The sequence below is a fragment of the Loxodonta africana genome, chromosome X (assembly GCF_030014295.1).
Source record: "Loxodonta africana isolate mLoxAfr1 chromosome X, mLoxAfr1.hap2, whole genome shotgun sequence".
NCBI classification, from domain to species: domain Eukaryota; kingdom Metazoa; phylum Chordata; class Mammalia; order Proboscidea; family Elephantidae; genus Loxodonta; species Loxodonta africana.
The window spans coordinates 127,448,947-127,470,895 of NC_087369.1; the positions used below are offsets into that span (position 1 = coordinate 127,448,947).

Sequence of the window (21,949 nt, forward strand, 5' to 3'; positions counted from 1 at the left end):
AGGGAAGGGATGACCACAGCTCTTTTACCTTCATTCAAGCCAAAAAAACCCAAACCCATTTCATCGAGTCGAATCCAACTCATAGTGACCCTACAGGACAGAATAGAACTGCCCCATAGGGTTTCCAAGGAGCGCCTGGTGGATTCAAACTGCTGACCTTTTGGTTAGCAGCAGAACTCTCAACCACTATGCCACGAGAGTTTCCAGATCTGTGAAAATCTGAGATGGAACAGAACCGTGATCAATCAAGTCGCACTGCTAGGGAAAAGCGCATTCCAAGGGAACTGCAGACTTGGGTTAACTTCCCCAAATTAAGAAAAATTGAGGAAGCTTCAACAGCCATTTTACTGCTTCATTGCCTTTGAAAGCTCCTCATCGTTAAGCAGATTTAGCACAGTCCCCCTCTTGCTAGCATTCCCAAGCACTTAGTCCATTCTGTTCTTTATGCTTCAGTAAATTGGATAATTCGTTCTTCCTTAGATTCCCTTGAGTGTTATTGTATTCACCTCCCCCACTCAGTCCTGTGACTTTGCTCATACTGTTCCCTACACCTGCAAAATCCTCTCAATACACTTCCACCTTTCCAATCATTTCAGATCTCTGGGGTCCATCTGGAAGATCAGGTTCTTTGGGAACACTTTCCTGAGTTTCTGCATGGTGTCATCTTCTGTGGCCCTGAGAACTCAATAGGTAGATGTATGGAATGTGTTTGGCCCATAGAAGACACCCAAAACATTTTAACTATTCTTATCTAAATGTGGGTTGGGGATTGTTATGGATTGAATTGTGACCCTTGAAAATGTGTGTCAACTTGGCTAGGCCCTGATCCCCAGTACTGAGTGGTTGTCCTCCATTTTGTGATCTGATGTAATTATTCTGTGTTGTAAATACTAACCTCTACGATGTTAATGAGGCAAGATTAGAGGCAGTTATGTTAATGATGCAGGACACTACAGGAATAGGTAGCATCTTGAGTTGATCTCTTTTAGAGAGGTGAGCAGAGAGGAAAGGGACCTCAGTACCCCCAAGCAAGAGGAGCCAGGAGTGGAACACATCTTTTGGACCTCAGGTCCCTGCACTGAGAAGCTCCTAGACCAGGGGAAGATTGATGACAAGGACCTTACCCCTGAGACGACAGAGAGACAGAAAGCCTTCCCCTGGAGCTGGTGCCCTGAATTCAGACTTCTAGCCTCCTAAACTATTAAAGAATAAACTTCTGTTTATTAAAGCCATCCACTTGTTGTATTTCTGTTATAGCAGCACTAGATAACTAAGACAGAATTTGGTACCGGGAGTGGGGTCCTGTTCTAACAGATATGTACAATGTGGAAGCAGTTTTGGAATTGGGTAATGGGTAGAGGCTGGAAGAGTTTTAAAGTGCCTAATAGTGAAAGCCTAGATTGCCTTGAAGAAACCGTTGGTGGAATTATGGACATCAAAGACAATTCTGGAGCACTGGTGACACAGTGGTTAAGAGCCATGGCTGCTAACCAATAAGTCGGCAGTTTGAATTCACCAGCTGCTCCTTGGAAACCCCATGGGGCAGTTCTACTTTGTCCTACAGGTTTGCTATGTGTTGGAACTGACTCAATGGCATCTAACAACAACAGTAAAAGCCTAGATTACCTTGAGGAGATGGTGGAATTATGGACATCAAAGACAATTCTGGTGAGGGCTCAGAAAGAAGTGAGGAGAGTTTTAACACCAGAGATGGTGCAGATGGTGAGAGGCAACAGCAGAGAAACAGCAGCAGCAGAACCAGGAGACAGCCAACCCACGGAGCAAGAGAGCTGAGTGCTTTTGGGCAGGAGGCTACCTGGCAGAGTGGGGTGCCTCCAGGCATTTATAGGTAGAGCTAAAGAGCCTTGGAACGCCTGCCTGGGCAGGGCAGACGCTGGACCAACCCAAAAGGCCTGTTGGGCTGAGGCCCTGAGGGGCTTGAGAGGCCAAAGAACCAGGAAGCAGAAGCTGAAGAGACAAGGAACATAAGAAACAGAGCTGCCTCAGTCTCAAAGGGTAAGGCCATAACCTCTGGGGTCTCAAAGGTTGGAACCACGACCTGCTGGGTGTCAAAGGGTGGAGCCATGGCCTCCTAGGTTTCCAAGAGTCAGATCTTCACCAATTCGGTTCTGGAGTGTGGGGCTGCTGTTCACAAGTGCCAGGGGGATGTGGCCGGCTCTGCTGCCCAAACCTGAGGGGGTGGAGCTGCCATGCCCAAGGGGCAGAAGAATGAGGTCGCCACTTAGACGGTATAGGAGAATGGGGCTGCCCAAATCCAAGGGAGCAGAGTTGCTGTCCCAGTGGGCCTGGGAGGTGGAGCTGAAGCCCAGGGCCCAGGGGCCTCCAGCCAGAATCCAGAGAGTGTGGCCAACATCCAGGGTCTAGAAGGCAGGGCTATTATCTAGATGGTCTCGGAGAACAAAGGATTATTTTCAAGACTTGAGAGCTAATGTAATTTGCTCTGCTGAGTTTTTTGACTTGGTTGATGCCTGTTATCCCTTCTTTCATTCCGATTTCTCCCACTTGTAATGGAAATGTCTACCCTGTGCCTGTTTCACAATTGTACTTTGGAACCACGTAAGTTGTATTCTAGATGTCACAGATGAAGAGGAACTTTGCCCCAGGATGGAATTTGCACTTAGACTTAAGACTTTTGGGATTTTATCATGGGGCGAATGTGTTTTACATGTGGCACGGACATGAATTTTGTGGGGCCAAAGGGTGGAATGTTATCTGGAAAATCATTTCCTTTGGGAACACTTTCATGAGCTCCTGCCTAGTGTCATCTTCTCTGGCCCTGAGGACTCAGTAGGTGGATGTATGGAATGTGTCTGACACAGAGAAGACAACCAAAACATTTTCACTATTCTTATCTACAGGATTAGGTAGCATCTTGAGTCAATCTCCTTTGAGGTATAAAAGAGAAGTGAGCAGAGACGGGCCTCAGTAACCCCAAGCAAGAGGAGCCAGGAGTGGAGCCACATCCCTTGGACACGGGGTCCCTATGCTGAGAAGCTCCTAGGCCAGGGAAAGATTGATGACAATGGCCTTCCCCCAGAACTGATAGAGACAACCTTCCCCTGGAAATGGCACCCTGAATTTGGACTTCTAGCCTCCAAGACTGTGAGAGAATAAACTTCTGTTTGTTAAAGTCATTCACTTGTGGTGTTCCTGTTATAGCAACACTAGATAACTAAGACAGGGATTTTTGGTGATTCACAATTCACATCACTAGAAATGGAGAAAAAATGAACAAATTTCCTTGCAGATTTTATTTTCCATTAGAAAATGAATGCTATCTATGTTTCAATAACTAAAGCTTTCATATACCCCATAAGGTCCAAGTCAGCTCTTATCCAAACTGTCTAGTTTGTTATCATCTTACCTTTTTTTTTTTTTTTTTTTAACATTTCATTGCTGTTTAGGTGAAAATTTACATAGCAAATTCGTTTCCCAATCAACAATTTATACATAGCTTGTTTTGTGACATTTGTTGCAAACCCCTGAATGTGTCATCACTCTCCCTCGCTTCCTCCCTGGGTTCCCCGTGTCCATTTGCCCAGCTTTCCTGCCCCTACCTTCCTCCTGAAGTTTGCTTTTGGGCAAATGCTGCCCTTTGGGTCTCATATAGCTGATTGCTCTGCAGTGTACATTCCTCACTGGGGTTATTGTTCGTTTTATAGGACTATCTATTGTATGGCTATAATGTGATCTCTGTGAGTGATTTCAGTTCCAAGTTTGAAGGGTGTCTGAGGGCCGTAGTCTTGGGAGTTTCGCCAGTCTCTATCAGACCAGTGGTACCCTGATTTTTAGTTCAGAAATTTTGGTGCCTGTATTTCCTCTCTGCCTAATATAAGTCATGAGTTAGGTATGTCCTTGTCACCAAGCACAAGTTCTTCTTTTGGGGGAATTACACTTGACCGGCCTGAGCTCACACCCAGCATTTTTTTAACAGACCTCATGTTTCATTCCTAATACCCATCAAAAACCAAACCCGTTGCCATTGAGTCGATTCCAACTCACAGCGACCCTATACACTGCTACAGAAAGAGGTTTTAATTCATAGCACAGAACACCAGAAGATGTTCTAGCTGAAGACTGCCCTTGGGAATGGAGAGTCTGCTAATTAAGCCTCTGTAAATTTTTAACCCAGATTATTTGCTATCACTGGACATGAGCCAGCAAATATTCCTATCCCTTAGGGCCATGAGGTCTCTGGCCTAGTTTCTGCCAGATGCCCATTTGTTCATCTAACAAGTCTGTACTGACCTCTTACTATGTGCCAGGAACATTCTTCCTAGAAACTCCTCTCTGTTCTTTGCTTGTAAATAGCTCCTCTTTCTTCTCTTGAAAAAATAAACTACCACCACTCTTGGAAAAGGTGAACAGTAGCCTGGTTTCTCCTCTTAGTCTCACTCTCAAGATCTGTTCTCTACAGCCTTTTCCTAGTTACATTCTGCAATCATCAGTATTTTATAATTGCATGCTAGGGAGCCTGCTTTTGATCATTTTCAGAATGTTTGGGCTAAAGAGCACCTACATTCATTCATTTTCTCCTTTGGTAGTTTTCCAGATGATCCAATTCAACGACCAGCGAAGGAGAAACACTAGGCTGCTCCAGCTCACACTGACTGCTCCCCCTAACCTGTAGCACTTATCCTCCATCTTTCAGAATTTTGTGTACAGGAATGTTATCTACCTCACACATACTGTATTTATTTAACCCCTACTATGGAAACCCTGGTGGCACAGTGGTTAAGTGCTACAGCTGCTAACCAAGAGGTCAGCAGCTTGAATCCGCCAGGCTCTCCTTGGAAACTATGGGGCAGTTCTACTCTGTCCTATAGGGTTGCTATGAGTCAGAATCGACTCGACGGCAATTGGTTTGGTTTTTGGTTTTATGAAAGGGCCTTGGTGGCACAGTGGTTAAGAGCTTGCCTGGTAACCAAAAGATTGGCAGTTCAAATCAACCAGCGGCTCCTTGGAAACTCTGTGGGATAGTTCTACTGTCCTAAAGGGCGGCCGAGTTGGAATGGACTCAGTGGCAACGGGTTTGGGGCTCCTTTTGTATGAAAAACGCAAGGAGCTCTGGTGGACCAGTGGTTAAAGTGCTCAGCTACTAAGTGAAAGGTTGGTGGTTCAAACCTACCAGCTGCTCTGTGGGAGAAAGATGTGGCAGTCTGCTTCCGTAAAGATTACTGCCTTGGAAACTATGGGGCAGTTCTACTCTGTCCTATAGGGTTGCTGAGTCGAAATTGACTCCACAATTGCTTTTTTTTTTTTAATGAATGAGACACTATTCTAGGCCCCTTAAGGGATGGAGATATGAACAAAGCGTAGTTCCCATTATTAACTCATTCATTAAACAACTTTTTTTTCTAACTCCCCATCCCCCCTCTTCCCAGCCCCTGGTAACCATTAATCTTTTGTCTCAATGGGTTTGCCTATCCTAGACATTTCATCTAAGCGGGATGAAAACAGTATTTGTTCTTTTGTGTCTCACTTATTTCACTGAGCATACTGTTTTCAAGATTATCAGAACTTCATTTGTTTATGGCTGAATAATGCCCCACTGAATATATATACTACATTTTGCTTATCTATTCATCTCCTGATGGACACTTGTGTGTTTTCCACCTTTTGGCTATTGTGAATAGCACTGCAATGCACATTGGTAAACATATGTCTGTCTGAGTCTCAGCTTTCAAGTCTTTTCGATATAGACCCAGGAGTGGAATTGCTGGGTCATATCGTAATTCTATTTTTAACTTTTTTAGGAACTGCCAAACTGTTTTCCACAGTGGCTGAATGATTTTACACTCCTACCAGCAATGTATGTGTTCCAAAAAACATTTATTGATTACCTATTGTATCCCGGGTTATTATGATAAGCTCTGGGATAGCAAAAACAGACATGGCCCTTGAACTTATTAGTGAAGGAGGCAGACAGGGACCACATGTGTTGTATTCACCACTGTGTATCACACAGCACATAGTAGGTATCCAATAAATACCTGTTGAATGAGTGAAAGTAAACAACCAAATACATAACTACAAATTGTCAGAAGTGCTATGAATTAAAATAGGATGCAGTAATAGAGAATAGGGTAGAGAGAGAAAAAGGCTGTCAGGGAAGGCCCATCCGGGGAAGTGATACTTAAACACTAAAACCTGAAGGATGAGGAATAGCCAACCATGCCAAGGCTGGGGATAAGAATATTCCAGAGAGGGAACAGCATGGGTAAAGGCTCTAAGAGTTTGAAGTTTCAGGAAGAGAAAGGCCACAGTTGAGTCAGAAGAGTGCCACATGATAAAGAGAAGCATGAGGCAAAGTAGGAGAAGTAGGCAGAGTCTTGTAGGATGTTGTAAGGAGTTTGGATTTTAAGTGAAATGAGAAGTCCTGAAGAGTTTTAAGCAGGGGAGTCACATGAACTGATTTGCATTTTTTAAAAAATCACTGCAGCTGAGGTGATAAGACAATTGTGGGGTAAGACAGGAGTGGAAACAGGGAGACTAGTTAGGAGGTGCTGTAGTCCATGGGAAACAATGGTAGTTTGGACTAAGGTGGCTGTGGTAAAAGTAAGTGGATTCAGGATATGCTTTGGAAGTAGAATTGACAGACTTGACAGACAGGATGCGTGGAATAAGAGGAGAAAATGAAGGATGACTTCCAGGTTTGCGGCGTAAGCAGCTCAATGAGTGGAGCTGTCATTTCCTAAGATGAGGAAAACTGGGGAGAGAACAGTGCTAGAGAGACTATTTTTAACACATTTTATTTGAATGCCTGTGAGATGTGTAACTGTAAAGTGGGCAGCTGAATATTTGGATATGGAACTTTCTAATAGGGGAGACAGGACAAGACAATTTGTGGTAAGAACCTTTTAAGTGGCACAACAGGACTTAAATGTTCAAATAGAAATGTCACAGCTGCCCGCATTAATCAGAGGAAGCTTCAGGAAAAAAAAAAATAGTTGACGTTTCAGCCAAAGGAAAGATGATGAGGGAGAACATTCCAGGTGAAGGGAATTATATAGCATAGGTGGAGGCGGCATGTCCACAAACCAAAGGAGAGTTCAGTGTGAATGGTATGTGATTTTCATTTGGAATATTGGAAGATGCATTTAGAGAAGATGGTTGAAGCCGGATCACAAAGGGCTTTGAGCACCATGCTAAGGATTTGTATTATGTTTTGTGGGCAATTGGGAGCACTAGCAAGTCTTTGAGCAGAAGTGTAATGTGATGAGGTCTTTAAGAGCAATTTAGCGACAGTGAGTAGGGTGGACTGAAGGAGTGAGAACAGGAGGCAAGGGAGGCCAGTTAAGAATCTATTTCAGTTATTAAGGCATAAAGTAACAAGGACCTAAATACTGATAGTGGAAATGAAAAGTAAAGGGGAACTGTGAGAGACATTTGAAAGGAGAATTATGATTATGTTAATCTAACAGGAAAGCCAGGAGAAAACCCCCACTTTTTTTCTGAATGTCTTTCATTTCCACACTAGATCATAAATTCTGGTAAGGCTGGGGGACACTTCTCAATCTCCCCACAGTGGCATGTAACACTCGTTAAATTAAAGGGATCTCATGCTGGTATGGTTTTATAGCAGATAGCTAACAAACAGGTAGCTCTAGTGTAATGGACTCACACAGGGAACTACTGCTGAACAATGACTGTGGGGTTGGGGCCATGGACTAGGCATTGCAGTGAAAGCTAGCACTAGTAAAAAAAAAAATTTAAAAGATGAGTTAAATTTTTCTACCTTTTGCTTGCCCTCCTTACTCTGCCCTTGCCCACGCACAGGCTGAGCCTCAATGCTCTCAATTTTTCCTCTACTAGACTTCTATCCATATTGTCCATATCTGCACAAGGTCCCACCCATTGGAGCTCCCATCTGGTGAACAAGCATCACTGAGAGAATGGCTTAACGGGTTCCTTCTCCCTCAGTAGCATTTCTATTTAGACAATTGGGGGCCTTCAATGTCATAATTCAAATGTCTAACATGAAAATTCGTCCTGTGGTATGCTAGCGTTGTGGGGAGCTGGAGGGTAAGGGGACAGGGATACCTTTAAGTACTCATTCTAATGGTGATACCTCCTCTGGCCTCCCCCCATTCCTTGCAGTCTCACTGGAGTATTTATGATGGGCCCCCTTTCAAAGGACATAAAATAAGCTGGGAAATGTCTTCTGAAGTAACTCTGCTGAGGGGAAACGGAATGAATATCCAAAACATTCCACTGGACTAATCTTTTGCCATTGCTTGATACCACCTCCCTCTTACTGTTTCTCCTGCACTTCCTATTTTTCAACTGTTGGTATATTTTTATGTGTTAATTGTTCAACGTTTCTCGAAGAGTACCTTGAACTCTTTGGAGTGTTATATGCTATATAAATATAATAAAGCAATGATAAATAAAATGTCTACTTTTACAAGAGTGTAAGTTTTATTATTTCTGATACTACGAGATTCACCCCTCATTCAGCACTAGCCTGAAGAGTAGATCGGTGTATTCTGAAGAATATCAGATAGGTATCCCTGTTCTAAAATATCTTCGCCACTACCTGAGATTCCACAACTTGGTGATACATTTTATAAATTTGAGCCTTGAAGGTTTGTTTTCAAAAAATTTCTTATTAAAATGCAAACGCGTGGGGGGAGGTGTGTTGGTAGGTGGGTCATGACTTAACCTTGGTCCACTTTACATTAACTCAGTACTCCTACCAAACACATTTTTCACATTCCAGTTTTTTTGTGCCTTTGTTCATGCTATTCTTCCAGAGGTAATGTTAAACATAAAATAAACTATAAATATAACATTACCTTATATTTTCACATAATCTCTATTGAATATCTAAATCCAAGCCTACTCATTCTTTTTTAAAACAATTTATTTTTTCCAATGTAAGAAGAATAACAGGTTTATTATAGAAAATTTGAAAAAGGTAGGAAGATAGGAAGAAGAAAAAACATCAACCATAGTTCTGCTGCCTAAAAAACAACCACTGTTAACAGTATGCTCATGCTCATTCTTTAAACCTTAGTTTAGGTCCCATTTCTGATGTGACTGATGCCTTCCTTGACCTTCCCCAGATCTTCTGTATCATGTTTGCACCACTCACTTGTACGAACCACACACTTTTGTGTACAGTTAGTTAACTTGGTATGTGTCTTGTGTTTCCAACTAGATTGTTAGATTCTTGAAGTCCGGAACCAAGAGTTATACTTCTTAGTTTTGGCCAAAACATCTGGTACATTGGCCCCAATATCTGATGACTGATTAAACTTAAATGAATACAAACTGTTTGAGAAAGGATATGAAATAGGCCAAGTATTTAGGTCATATGAAAGTTAAAGCGTTCAGGTCACCTATCTTGGTGACTACTGCTTTTCTGCTCCTGGACTCTTGAAAGCCTATTTAACTGGCCTCTTTCCCCACACCAAATCTGAGTAAGAAGCAGACTGATTAAGAGCCAGGATTTACTCAAAGATTCTCTATAGTGCATAAAGGTGTGAGAGAGAAAGAGAGTTAAGAGGGAGAAGAGAGGGAGCGAGGAGGAAGAGAGGGAGCGAGGAGGAAGAGAGAGAGAGAGGGAGGGAGGGATGGATGGAGAGAGAGAGAAAGAATTGGAGGGAGGAAGAAGGAGAAAAGAGATGAGAAAAGAAGAGTAGACTATATAGTTTGGTGCTCAATCCAGTATGTGATTTGCCTCCAGCACTGTGTACAGGATCCCATCCACTTGTTCTGAGTCATACCCGATCTCACGAAGCTCCAAGTGAGGGAGGACAGAAGTAAGGAGATAGCTGACGTGGATACGCAGCTGCGTAAGCTTTGCCAAAGCCCTGTATGATGGAGTGAGGGGGCAGGAGAAGAGATGACATTGAAGTCATTAGCCAACAGAAAAAAATGAAGCTCGTTAAAAATGGGCCTATATTTCTCAACAATTATGTTTCCATTAGCTAGAAAGAAAGAAAAAAGCACAATGCCACCAAGAACAGAGAGATTGGCTGCAGCTTTCTAAGAATAACTCAATCATTGGTGGCCTATGAATTAAAGCTTCCTCCCTTATCTATGACAGTAACTGGGAGTCCTAAGGGATGCTTCCCATTACAAGCTGATAACTAAACCCTGGTAATTAACCTTTCTAGGTCATCTCCCTCTGGGGTCCGGTAGGTGACCTGAGCCTTCTGCAGCACCTCCAGGTGTGTCTCTGTCTCCTTCAGTTTCTCCTTTAGTTCTTGCTTTTCCTCTTTGGTTCTTTCCAGCTCAGCTTTTAGAATCTGGAATTCAGCTTGGCGATAACCCATGTGTTTCTTGCTCCAATACAAGCCTTCTGTCTCCTGGGTACTGTAGGTCACCAATTCATGTTGGACTTTCTTGAATTCTGAATGCCAGTGATTCCTCTCCTGTTCCAGCTCCTCCACCTGCAGTCCAAGAAACAGAAATTCAATGACTCCACATACTACTGAAAGCTAAAAAGACTGTTGAAATTGTCCCTAATATATTTGCCTTGCGATTTCACTATACAGATTGCTCTACTTATGGACCCTTTCAATCTCAAACATGGAAGGGAAGCCATCTGTTTCACTCAACCTGAAATATACCACAGAATGACTCAATGACATATTTTCTGTTTAAAGGCCTGAAGACATAAAATTATCCCAGCACCAATTCCCTGGTCCCTTGGTTACAATGATTTCTTCTGGGGTTACTGGTAAGGTGTTGATCTAACCTTTTGCTGGAACAAATTTCTTTCAGCCAAAACACGTTCAAGTTTTTCTGTGGTTCTCTTCAATTCTTCTAGCTCTCTCTGGTTCTTAAGTTTTGGTGTATTACGACCTCCACTCTCCTCATAGCTCCTTCCTTTCTCCCCAATGGCTGTGGCAGAAGTCACAGAAGAATAAGGCACTGGATTCCAGGATTCAACTGCTTTTCTTCGCTCAGCAAGCTCCTCTCTGTGAAAAGGAATCAGCTGAATGGGAGCTCCTGAATCTCTAACACCTTTTGCAACACCAACAACCGCTACAAAAGGCCCCTTGTTCACTTCTTCTTTGTTTACGCTCATGCTACCTCTGTTGGACTCTTCTGCTACCAATCTTGGCATCTGATCTTCTAATTCTTCAGGGAGCAGGGACTCCTGGCGTTGGCCTTGGGCCTCTGAATACAGAACTGAAACCTCCCTACCCTGACTGGTATTCTTGCTTGCTTCTGGGTATTCTGGGAAAAGGTATGGTGGTGTGCTTCTCTCAACACTGGATTTATCATGGCTGTTCTCCCCTTCTGGGTAGGCAACAGCTGCCTCTACCCTCTTGTAAGATCCAGGCATGGAATAATCTAGAGGAGGTGTTGTCATCTCATTCTGCAGCCTTCTTCGTTTCTCTACAGGTTCCTCACCTAGGATCCATTTGTACTTACTGCAAGAAGAAGAAATTAAATTTTAAGCTGTCACAATACAGGCTAAGTGTATTCTTATTCTATGGAGTCCCTCCTCAAATTTCCCACATTAAAACTGTGTTTAGCTGTTATTCACAGATCATTTCAGATTAGAAATAACAGCTGTACCCCAAAATCCCAAGCCCTTCATTCACGCAACTAGCTGAAATAGCAACTGATGTTAAGAGAGAAATGACGTTGAAAGGTACAAAGAGTACTGGGATATAACAGGACCAGGTTGACCTTGGTAAGAATTCTAAAAATAGAATTGAAACCAGCTTGACTTACAAGTTTCCTAAATGCAAATAAAGGAAGAAAACAAGAAGTACACACATAAAATCCCCTAACACCAGAATGGAAAAATAAAAAAAAAGGTCATAAAAGGCCTCGTGGAACATGTGGAGAATAGCGCCAGCTAGTTAATTTTAAAGTGTCACAAAATCTTTCCAGTATCAAAGACTTAGCACACATTTTTTTATATTGCAGAACACCATACAATTCCTTTGCCAGGTAACTGGATTGTTCACTTGTAAAAGTTAATTAAACCACAGGGCTCTAGTCAGAAACAAATAAAATGAATTGGACAATTCAAGTTATTTCCCCCTTACGGAAAAGAATTTTCCTGTCAGGTACAAGCAGGTACTCCCTCAGTTCCAAGGAAACACAATTCAGGAAAGCCCAGGACGACGGCCTCAAATCACCTTCCAATTCTGGCTGCTATATGCACTAATGAAGGAACTAACAAAATAACTGGTGCTGGAGACATCCTTTGGCAATTTTATATCATGAAGCAGGACAGGAACCCCATTTTTACCCTTATAACTACTCTTCCTTCTCACTGATAGCCACGGAATTTCAAGGCAAAAATCAACTTTAAAAGTTTCAATGAAAAAGAGTCAGACATGTTGTTGGCCACCTAATAGTACCTCAAGGCTGCCCATATTTTGCTGCAATTTTTGAGGATATCTGTAAGACATCTCTCAAATCATAGCTTTCTATTGAGCCACATATGTTCTTCAAAACTAGTATTCACCCAGAAATATAACTAGTCTGCCATCTTAATAGATCTTGTCATATTAGCCTTAGGGGAAAAGCAAAAGGATTTATGGGCTGTGTGAGAATAAAGGTAGTATCCATCTTAAAGCATCTGCAAGGGGCATTACAGACTGGTCCATTTACCTGTGGTAATTAGGAAGATGGTAAAACAATCAGTTTAAGGTATGAAGAAAGGGTATATGCTAACAGGTAGCAACAACAAATTTTATAAAAGGTAATTAAAGTCATATTATCTGCCTTCTCTTCATTTTTCCACTTGCAAACGGTTTGCACTTCACTGCTAATCAAAAAGTTGGCAGTTTGAATCCATCCAGTGGTACTGAAGAAGAAAGGTCTGGCAACCTGCTTCCACAGAGATTACAGCCAAGAAAACCCTATGGAGCTCTGTTCTACTCTGTAACACATGGGGTCGCCATGAGTAGAAATTGAGTTGATGGCAATGGGTAAAGTTCTGTTGTTAGCTATCTTCTCTTCTCTCCCTACATTTTTTTCCTTGATAATCTCATACAACCTCTTGCCTATAACCTCTGGGCAGTAACTCTCAAGTCATTCCCCCAAGCCCTGATCTCCAGTATTGCATTTCATACTGTCTGGTATTTCAACTCAGCATGTACAAAATGGACTTTTCATTTTCATCCTCAAACTTGTTGTCTCTAGTGTTCCCTATTTGTGTTACAACATAACCAACCTCTCAGTAATTTTATACAGATCTATGACTGTTAACACCCAAGTTCGAGCTCTCATTTCCTTTCTTGGGCTACTGCAAAAGCTTCCTCTGGTCCCCTTTTCTCTCACCTCCAGATGACCACTGCCAAGTTAATCTTCCTAAGGCATTGCTCTGATGATGCTACGCCCCTATTTGAACTCTTTAGTTATGGCTCTCCACAACACAATGAGCTCAAACATAGCAACAATTGTCAGGATGGCGCAGGAGCAGGCAGTGTGTTTCATTCTGTTGTACATAGGGTCGCTAAGAGTCAGAACCAACTCAACAACACCTAACAACAACAAGGCAACACAAAAGCCCAGCCAGATGTCTTATCCTGGCATTCAAGGTTTTCCCTGAGAAAACATATGAAACATTTATTGAGCACTTGCTGTGTGTCAGTGTGAGAAGTGCTTTACGTGTATTATCTCACTTAATTTTCCAGTAACTCCAAGGTAGATGATATTATCTCTATTTTTTAAGAGGACGCTGAGGCCTAGAGAGGTTAAGTAACTTTTCCATGGTTATGTAGCTAGTAGATGACAGAGCTGGGACATAAAAGAGCCATGGTGGCAAAGTGGTTAAGTGCTTGCCTGCTAACCAAGAGATCAGTGGTTAGAACCCACCAGGCACTCTGCAGGAGAAAGATGCGGCAATCTGCTTCTGTAAAGATTACAGCCTTGGAAACCCTATGGGGCAGTTCTACCCTGTCCTGTAGGGTAGCTATGAGTCAGAATTGACTCGACGACAATGGGTTTGGTTTTTATTTTGGTAAAACTGAATACCCTTCTCCTCCCCAACACTGCATGTCTAAATCCAGCTCAAATGCTATTTCTGAATTTCTCTAGCATTTTTAGCAATCTATTATAACACTTACCGTTTTCTACTGTGTGTGTATATATGTGTGTATATCCTAGGTTCTCTACTAAATTGTAAGCTCCTTGGCAGAAGAGCCCATGTTTTAATTAGCTGACTGGATGGGGGATGAGAGAACAAAACTTGCACAATAAGAGGCAATAAAAAATGTACCATTAAAGGACTGAGAGAAAAATAAGCAGATTCTATGTATTGGTTCTATGCTTCCTCTCTAGAAGGTCTGGGTTCGTCCCTCTGGCAATTGATTCTCTTACCAGACCTTTATTCACTAATTCACACACCAGGAATTCTTCTCTAACTATAAAGTTTCCTTTCATTATCTTTCTTTTTTCTGTCATAGTCCTCCATTGTCCGTTGCCTCACAGGTGCATTTTGAGTTATTATCTCTTTTAAATACAGGGTTTTACATTTTCTAACAAAGACACACATATGCCATGCTTCTGCTCATTCACAATGATTTCTGAGAGGTTTCTATATTTTATCACTGTTAGTCCAGTATTTCACTAAGATAGGAAATGCTATATTCTATTAAGATTTTTTTTAATCACTCATTTCACAGATATTTCCTACTACGTTTAAGGCACTTTGACAAGCAAAGATATGGACCAAAAACATGGGCCCTTAACAGTGCATATGTACTCCTTCCAGATCATATATTTTTAACATCTTTATCGAGATACATCTGACATAAATTCACTCAAAGTCTACAATTCAATGATTTTAGCACTTAACCACTACACCACCAGGGTTTCCCCACCTAGCCCTAGGCAATCACTAATCTACTTTTGTTTCTATAGATTTGCCTATACTGGGTATTTCATATAAAAGGAAGCATACGATATGTAACTTTTTGTGTCTGGCTTCTTTCACCTAGAACAATGTTTTCAAGGTTCATCCACGTTGTAGCATGTATCAGTACTTCATTCCTTTTTACTGCTTAATAATATTCCATTGTATGGATACACCATTTTTCTATCAGTTGATGGACATTTGAGTTGTTTCTACTTTTTGGCTATTATGAATAATGCTATTATGACCATTTGTGCACAAGTTTTTGTGTGGACATATGCTTTCAATTTTATCGAGTATACACCTAGGAGTGGAAACCCTGGCGGCGCAGTGGTTAACAGCTACAGCTGGCGGCAGTTTGAATCCACCAGGCGCTCCTTGGAAACCCTCCGGGGCAGTTCTACTCTGTCCTACAGGGTCATTATGAGTCGGAATCGGCTCAACGGCAATGGGTTTTTTTTTATACCTAGAAGTGGAATTGCTTGGTCATATGTAACGGTGTCTGACATTTTGAGGAACTGTCAGACCATTTTCCAAAGAAGCTACAACATTTTACATTTATACCAGCAGTACATGAAGATTCCAATTTTGCCACATTCTTACCAACACTTGTTATTGTCTATCTTTTTGATAACAGTCATCCTAGTGGGTGTGAAGTGGTGTCTCATTGTAGTTTCGATTTGCATTTTCTTGCTGTCTAAAGATGTTGAGCATCTTTTCATATGCTTAGTGGTCATTTGTGTATCTTTTTTGGAAGAATGCCTATTCAGATCCTTTGCCCATTTTTAATTGGGTTATGTATCTTTTTATTATTCAAGCAATAATTTCTATGTTTTCTGGATACCAACCCTTTATCAAATATAATAACCCCCACTCTGTGGGTGGTCTTTCCACCTTATCGATAATGCCCTTCAATACCTGAAGTTCAATTTAAGTATTAAAGGCAGTTCTTTCCCTCATTGAATTTTCTAAACATCTTTGTTGAAAATACGAATGTAGGGCATTATTTCTTAACTCTAAGTTCTGTTCCATATGTCTATTCTTATACCAGTATCACACTGTCTTGACCACTGTGGCTTTACTACAGACTACCAAAGGGAAACGTGATTCCTCCAACTTTGTTCTTTTTCCAAATTGTTTCGATTATTCTGTGTCCCTAGCATTTCTATATGAATTTTAGGGCAAGATGGCCAATTTCTGCAAAAAAGCCAGCTGATATTTTGATAGGGATTGCACTGAATCTGAAGGACAATTTGGGGATTACTGCCATCTTAACAATATTAAACTTTCTGATTCAAAAACATGTAATTTCTTCCCATTTATTTAGCTCTTCTTTAATCTCTTTCAATAATATTTTGTAGATTCAGTATACAAAATCTTGTACTTCTGCTAAATTTACTTTTCATTTTTCTAAGTTACTATAAATGGAATTGCTTTCTTAATTTCATTTTCATGCAGTTTATTGCTAATATATAGAAATAGAACTACTGTATTTTTATGCAAACAACGCACACCTCCTACGTTTGTTTGCCAACTACTCACTCCTCCCTTGAGGAATTTTCCTAAGTGCGCTATGCTAATTTTTTTTAGGACAACATGTAAAAAAAGTTTGTACCATGGTGATTATGAAAGTATCTCAGGGGGGAGGGCGTGGTTAACAAACAAACATCAATGGTGCCCTTCCCAGTAAAGTATTTTCAGAAGTGCTGCTATGTTAATTTTTTACGTGTTATTTGCACAAAATACAGTAACTTTTGCATATTAATCTTGCTCCTACAACCTTGCTGAACTGGTTTTTTAATTCTAAAACTTTTAGTGGATTCCTTAGGACTTTCTACATATAAAATGTTATCTGCAAATAGAGATTATTTTACTTCTTCCTTTCCAATTTGGATGCTTTTTACTTCTTTTTCTTGCCTATATTCTCTCTCTAGAACCTCCAGTACAATGTTGACTAAAAGTGGTGAAAGAACGCATCCTTGATTTGTTCCTGTTCTTCTGGGGAAAGTGTTCAGTCTTACAGCATTATGTGATGTTAGCTGTGGATTTTTTTCTAGATGCCCTTTATCAGGTTGAGGGAGTTCCCTTTTATTCTTAGTTTGTTAAGACTTACTTTTATCATCAACGGTTGTAATATTTTGTCAAATGCTTTTTCTGTATCTATTGAGATGACGGAAACCCTGGTGGCGTAGTGGATAAGTGCTACAGCTGCTAACCAAAGGGTCGGCAGTTCGAATCCACCAGGCGGTCCTTGGAAACTCTATGGGGCAGTTCTACTCTGTCCTATAGGGTCGCTATGAGTAAGAAGCGACTCGACGGCACTGGGTTTGGTTTTTTGGTTTTAATGAGATGACCGTGTGGTTTTTGTCCTTTTTTTCCTATTGATATGGTGCATTACATTGATTTTCTTATGTTAAACCACCCTTGCATTCCTGGGATAAATCCCACTTGGTTATGATGTATGTTGCTTTTTATATTGCTGTATCCAGTTTGCTTTTTTGGAAGACTTTTGCATCTATTTTCATATGGGGTGATAATCTGCAGTTCTGTTCTTGTAATGTCTTCATCTAGTTTTGGTATCAGGGTAGTACTGACCTCATACAATGAGTTGGGAAGTGATCCCTCCTCCACTACTTTTTGGAAGAGTTTCTGAAGGGTTGCTATTAATTCTTTAAATGTTTGGTAGAATTCACTAATGAAGCCACCTGAGCCTGAGGATTTCTTTGTGTAAAAAACCAAAGAACCAAACCCACTGCTGTCGAGTCAATTCCAACTCATAGTGACCCTATAGTACAGAGTAGAACTGCCCCATAGAGTTTCCAGAGAGCACCTGGTGGGTGTGAACTGCCTTAACCACTACGCCACCACGGTTTTCTCTTTGTGTAAAGTTTTTGTTTTTAGTGAATAATTCAATCTCTTTATTTCTTGTTGATCTATTCAGGTTTTCTATTTCTTCTTGAGTTAGTTTGGTAGTTTGTGTTTTTATAGGAATGTATCTATTTCAACCAAGTTATCTAAATTGTTGACACAGCTGTTCATAGTATTCCCTTACAATCCTCTTTATTTCTGAAGGTCAGCAGTGATGTCCCATTTTTCATTTCTGATTTTAGTAATTTGAGATGCTCTTTCTCTCTCTCCTCGTTCAGTCTAGCTGTTGTTCTTTTTAAAGAAATCACTTTTGGGTTCAACGATTTTGTTTTTCTATTCTCTATTTCATTTGTTTCTGCTCTAATCTTTATTATTTCCTTCTTTGCTTGATTTAGGTTTAGGTTTACCTTGTAGCTTCTTAAGGTGAAAAGTTAGGTCACTGATTTGAAATATCTGCTCAATTTTAACATAAGCATTTGCAAACATAAGTTTCCCTGTGAGTACTCCTTTAGCTTCATCCCATAAGTTACAGTATGTTGTGTTTTCACTTTCATCTTCTCAAGATATTTTCTAGTTTCTCTTGTGCTTTTATCTTTGACCCACTGGTTATTTAGGAGCATTGGTCAGAGGTTGTACTTAAGCCCCAAATGCCAGTGAAGCTCTGTCCTCTGATTTGTGTATGGCTTGGAAAATGCTTTCAAGTCTATCTTATGTCCTGTTCTGATTGCTCCTTAGTGGGTGCATCTAGTACATGTATACAACCTTCCTGATCCTAGGGCTGACTATGATTCCAGGGCTCTTCTTGGCTGTCGTTTTTGCTCTGCCATTTTGCCTGTTGCTACTTGTATCCTGTAGCTAAAAGTGCTTTCTTAACTGCTCTCCACCAAGATCTCCATTGTTTTTGGCAATACCCGTAGAGTTGGAATTTACCATGCTTTGTTCCAAATAAAGTCAGCTTCCTTGGGTAGAGCTGTGGAGTTCTTCATCCTGAAAGCCTGCCTCTCTCCCTGGGCAGAACTTCTGTCACTGCACAAGAACTGGAGGCAGGGAGAGAGGCCTATTTCTGGAGTGAAACCTCTGCTATATGAGTTGCTACTGAAGTGGTGGGTGGTGGCCCCTAGTCTTCTTGGCTTGCCCTTCCCAATGTGGAACCTCTGCCCTATGAGCAAGCTGGGATGAGAGCAAGAGGGGACCAGCAGTCTCGGTTTGCTGCACCTGGGGTAGTGCTTCCACCCTACTAGCAGGGGCTAGGTGGGGAAAAAGTGAGCTAGGTTGGGAAACAGAGACCCAGTCTTTTCAGGTCTGCCTGGAATAGAGCTTCTGCAACTGTACTGGGAGGGACTGGGCAAGATAAGAAACACTGGAAGCCTGCCTCTCCAGGGGTGAAGCTATAGCTTTAGACTGGGAGCTAGGGGAAGAGGGAACTCCCATCTTATTGACTGCACCTGCCTAATTAGAGCTCTTTAAGTTGTTTTCATAAGACAGAGCTTGGTGGCAGGGGGAGCAGGTTGTGTTTCAATGCCACAGACTCTTGCTGTTCTTTTTTAAGTTTTAGTAGGTTTTCTTGCATGTATTCTCCATTTGCTCTATGCCCTGAAACAATATCCAGAAACTTTAAATGCTTTTTATTTTATGTATATTTATACACACACACACACACACATATATACATATATGATTTTCTTTAGTTAAATGGTTATTTGTTGCAGAGAGTCCACCATGTTCACTTCTCCATTTTGGAAACTTGTCTCCCATATCATATTTTAAAATGTTAATAAAAAAAAATGTTAATTCTGGCCCCTAAATCAATCTTATTCATTAATAAAATTATTCTTCTATTTCTACTCCTTGTTGTTTCAAATATTTATTTAAACATAATTAAAATGTCCCTGCTCCTCTCCTTCCACCGCTACAGTGCAATTCAGATTTTTCTTTTTGTTTATCCTTTTAAAACATCAATTAATTAGTCATTGGTATATACATTACTCAAAAGTTCTCTTAAATACCTAAATAAATTACATCCACTAATTTTCCCCTTTGTCCACATGCTTATGGCTATTTTAGACCGTACTGTTTACCACCCATATACGATCTGTCATGTATTGGAGATACTTATATATGAAACTATAGACTATTATAAACCCCTTCATTGTTTCCCTCACTGCTCTAGAACAGTGCCTTTTATATAGTAAACACTCAAATATACGTAGAATGAATGAATAGCAAGGGATTATTTCCTTTAACAAAAATAAGCTGTCTTCCCCTAACAGGTTATGTCTGGTTACATACTGGCCCAAAATATTATTTACTGCAGCTTCCCTCCTTCCTACATTTGTAAGGATCAAAGTTATTTCCAATGACACCTCTGAAGCTCCTGCTAGGTCATACAATCTGCACCAACAGAACCTTTAAAAACTCTCTTGGATAGTATATGCTTATTTTACCTAGAGATAGAGAGCTGTACTACATGACCCAAGGGTTCTTACCAGCTTCAGGTTTTGATAACGAAAAAGGAGACCTCTGTAACTCTTGATGAAACCTATTATTCTATTAACACTGTCTTACCAGAAACTATATATATTTTACTGAGCTCTTCAGCACATTTCTACCCACACCCCCACCAACAGAAAATGCAGACTCTACCCAATCAATCTGAATCCCCCATACATGTAGCTTTAAATGACATAATCATAATCATTATCTCAACCTACATAACATGTGACATCAGTAGCCTCTAGTATCACGTATCTCTTTTTCTTGTCGTAATCTTTTTTCAACAGATTAAAACCACATCTGAACAGTCAAAATACTTTCCTTTACCTGTCTCCTACAGCAAAAACTCCACTCTGGATACAGCAGTTTCATAAAGACACATACAAAAATTCCAATACCAAAAAACCCACTGCCGTCGAGTTGATTCCGGCTGTAGGAAATTCCAAGAGACTGATAAAGTATGCCACCCAATGGATGCACAGTATACTGCACTCATAAAATACACACAAATAAATTGGCGCTTATAATCCACTTAAGGTTACTGAAAACCACTGAGTTACAAAAGAAACACTGAAAAAGAAAAAGTGGCCACAGCAGGAAAGGATGGCCTTCAAAGAGCAATGCCATCTGATGCTGCAGTGGCAATGGTGAAACGGGCATCTCCAGGAGATAGACACGCTAACAAGGTAACAATGTGGTCCAAAATCACATAGCACTTATTCTACACCCCTTCCAACCTATAACAGGAATTGGAAAAGGAAGGATGGGTACAGGGTAGGATTAGGTTCAAGCTCCCGAGAGTAAGGCTGGACTATGTTTCTTACTCCCTTGCTGCATAGTTCAATCTTAGAAATTGCTCCTTCAATATGATTCAGATTCAACCACTAATTACTGAGCACCTACTATATGCAAGGAGCCTGGTGGTGCAGTAGTTAAGAGCTCGGCTGCTAACCAAAAAGCCAGCCGCTCCTTAGAAATCCTATGGGGCAGTTCTAGTCTGTCCTGTAGGGTCTCTATGAGCTGGAATCGACTCGACAGCAACGTATTTGGTTTGGTTTTGGTTACTATATTCAAGGCACTGTTCTAGATGCTTTCATACATATTCTCATTTAACTCCTTCAGTTTCATTAGTTTTGCTCCTACAAGCTTACTTCCTCTCTTGAAGCTGTCTGTTCCTGTTCAGGGGGTCATGGTGCCTTCCAATATCTGCTGGGATTAATTGTGGAAGAATCACTATGCAGATATAACTACTCACACCTGTAGAGATATCTGTCTAGGCAAAAAGCTGAAAAGATTTGCCTAAGAAGCAAAAAATAGGGAAGAGAATCAGTAATGTTGGAGGGGGAGGAGGGATGCCAGGAATAATTTTTACGCTATCATGGGTTTCATTGCCTTTATCCTACAATATGCTTAGAAGATACACAAACTGAAAAGGGTCATTGAAAAGTTCACATCCCACTATATAAGAGTCACATTATCAATAACGATAGATGTTTTTACTATTAGAGAGCAACTCTGTGCTAGCCCTATGGCACAGCCCTGCCAGAAGTGAGAAGCATAGTAGAGAGGAGAAAGCAAGGAGTCACAATTAGGAATCTTGAGTTCCAGTCTCATGGCAGTATCGGGCAGCCATATCTTTCCATGCTTGAAATACTCCTGATATCTAAGAAAAAAATTATGCTCATTCCTGTTATAAAGACTAACAAAATAATATTGATGAGGTACTTAACA

At 40.9% G+C, this 21,949-nt stretch overlaps 1 protein-coding gene across 3 annotated transcripts in view; it reads right to left on the reverse strand.

The window, feature by feature from the left end:
- Window positions 1–5,831: 5,831 nt before the first annotated feature.
- The window catches only part of MORC4 (MORC family CW-type zinc finger 4), a 56,721-nt gene continuing 40,603 nt past the window's right edge, over window positions 5,832–21,949 (reverse strand). For 2 of the 3 annotated variants that reach the window (XM_003414815.4, XM_010594700.3), the window contains 3 exons: window positions 10,730–11,411; window positions 10,138–10,421; window positions 5,833–9,839 (listed from right to left, as the gene is read on the reverse strand). In XM_003414815.4, coding sequence (XP_003414863.1) covers window positions 9,686–9,839; window positions 10,138–10,421; window positions 10,730–11,411 — 1,120 coding nt within the window. In that variant the 3' untranslated portion in view covers window positions 5,833–9,685. Of the gene's footprint in view, window positions 9,840–10,137; window positions 10,422–10,729; window positions 11,412–21,949 lie in introns of all 3 variants that reach the window. The other variant, XM_064278658.1, reaches the window with a different exon arrangement.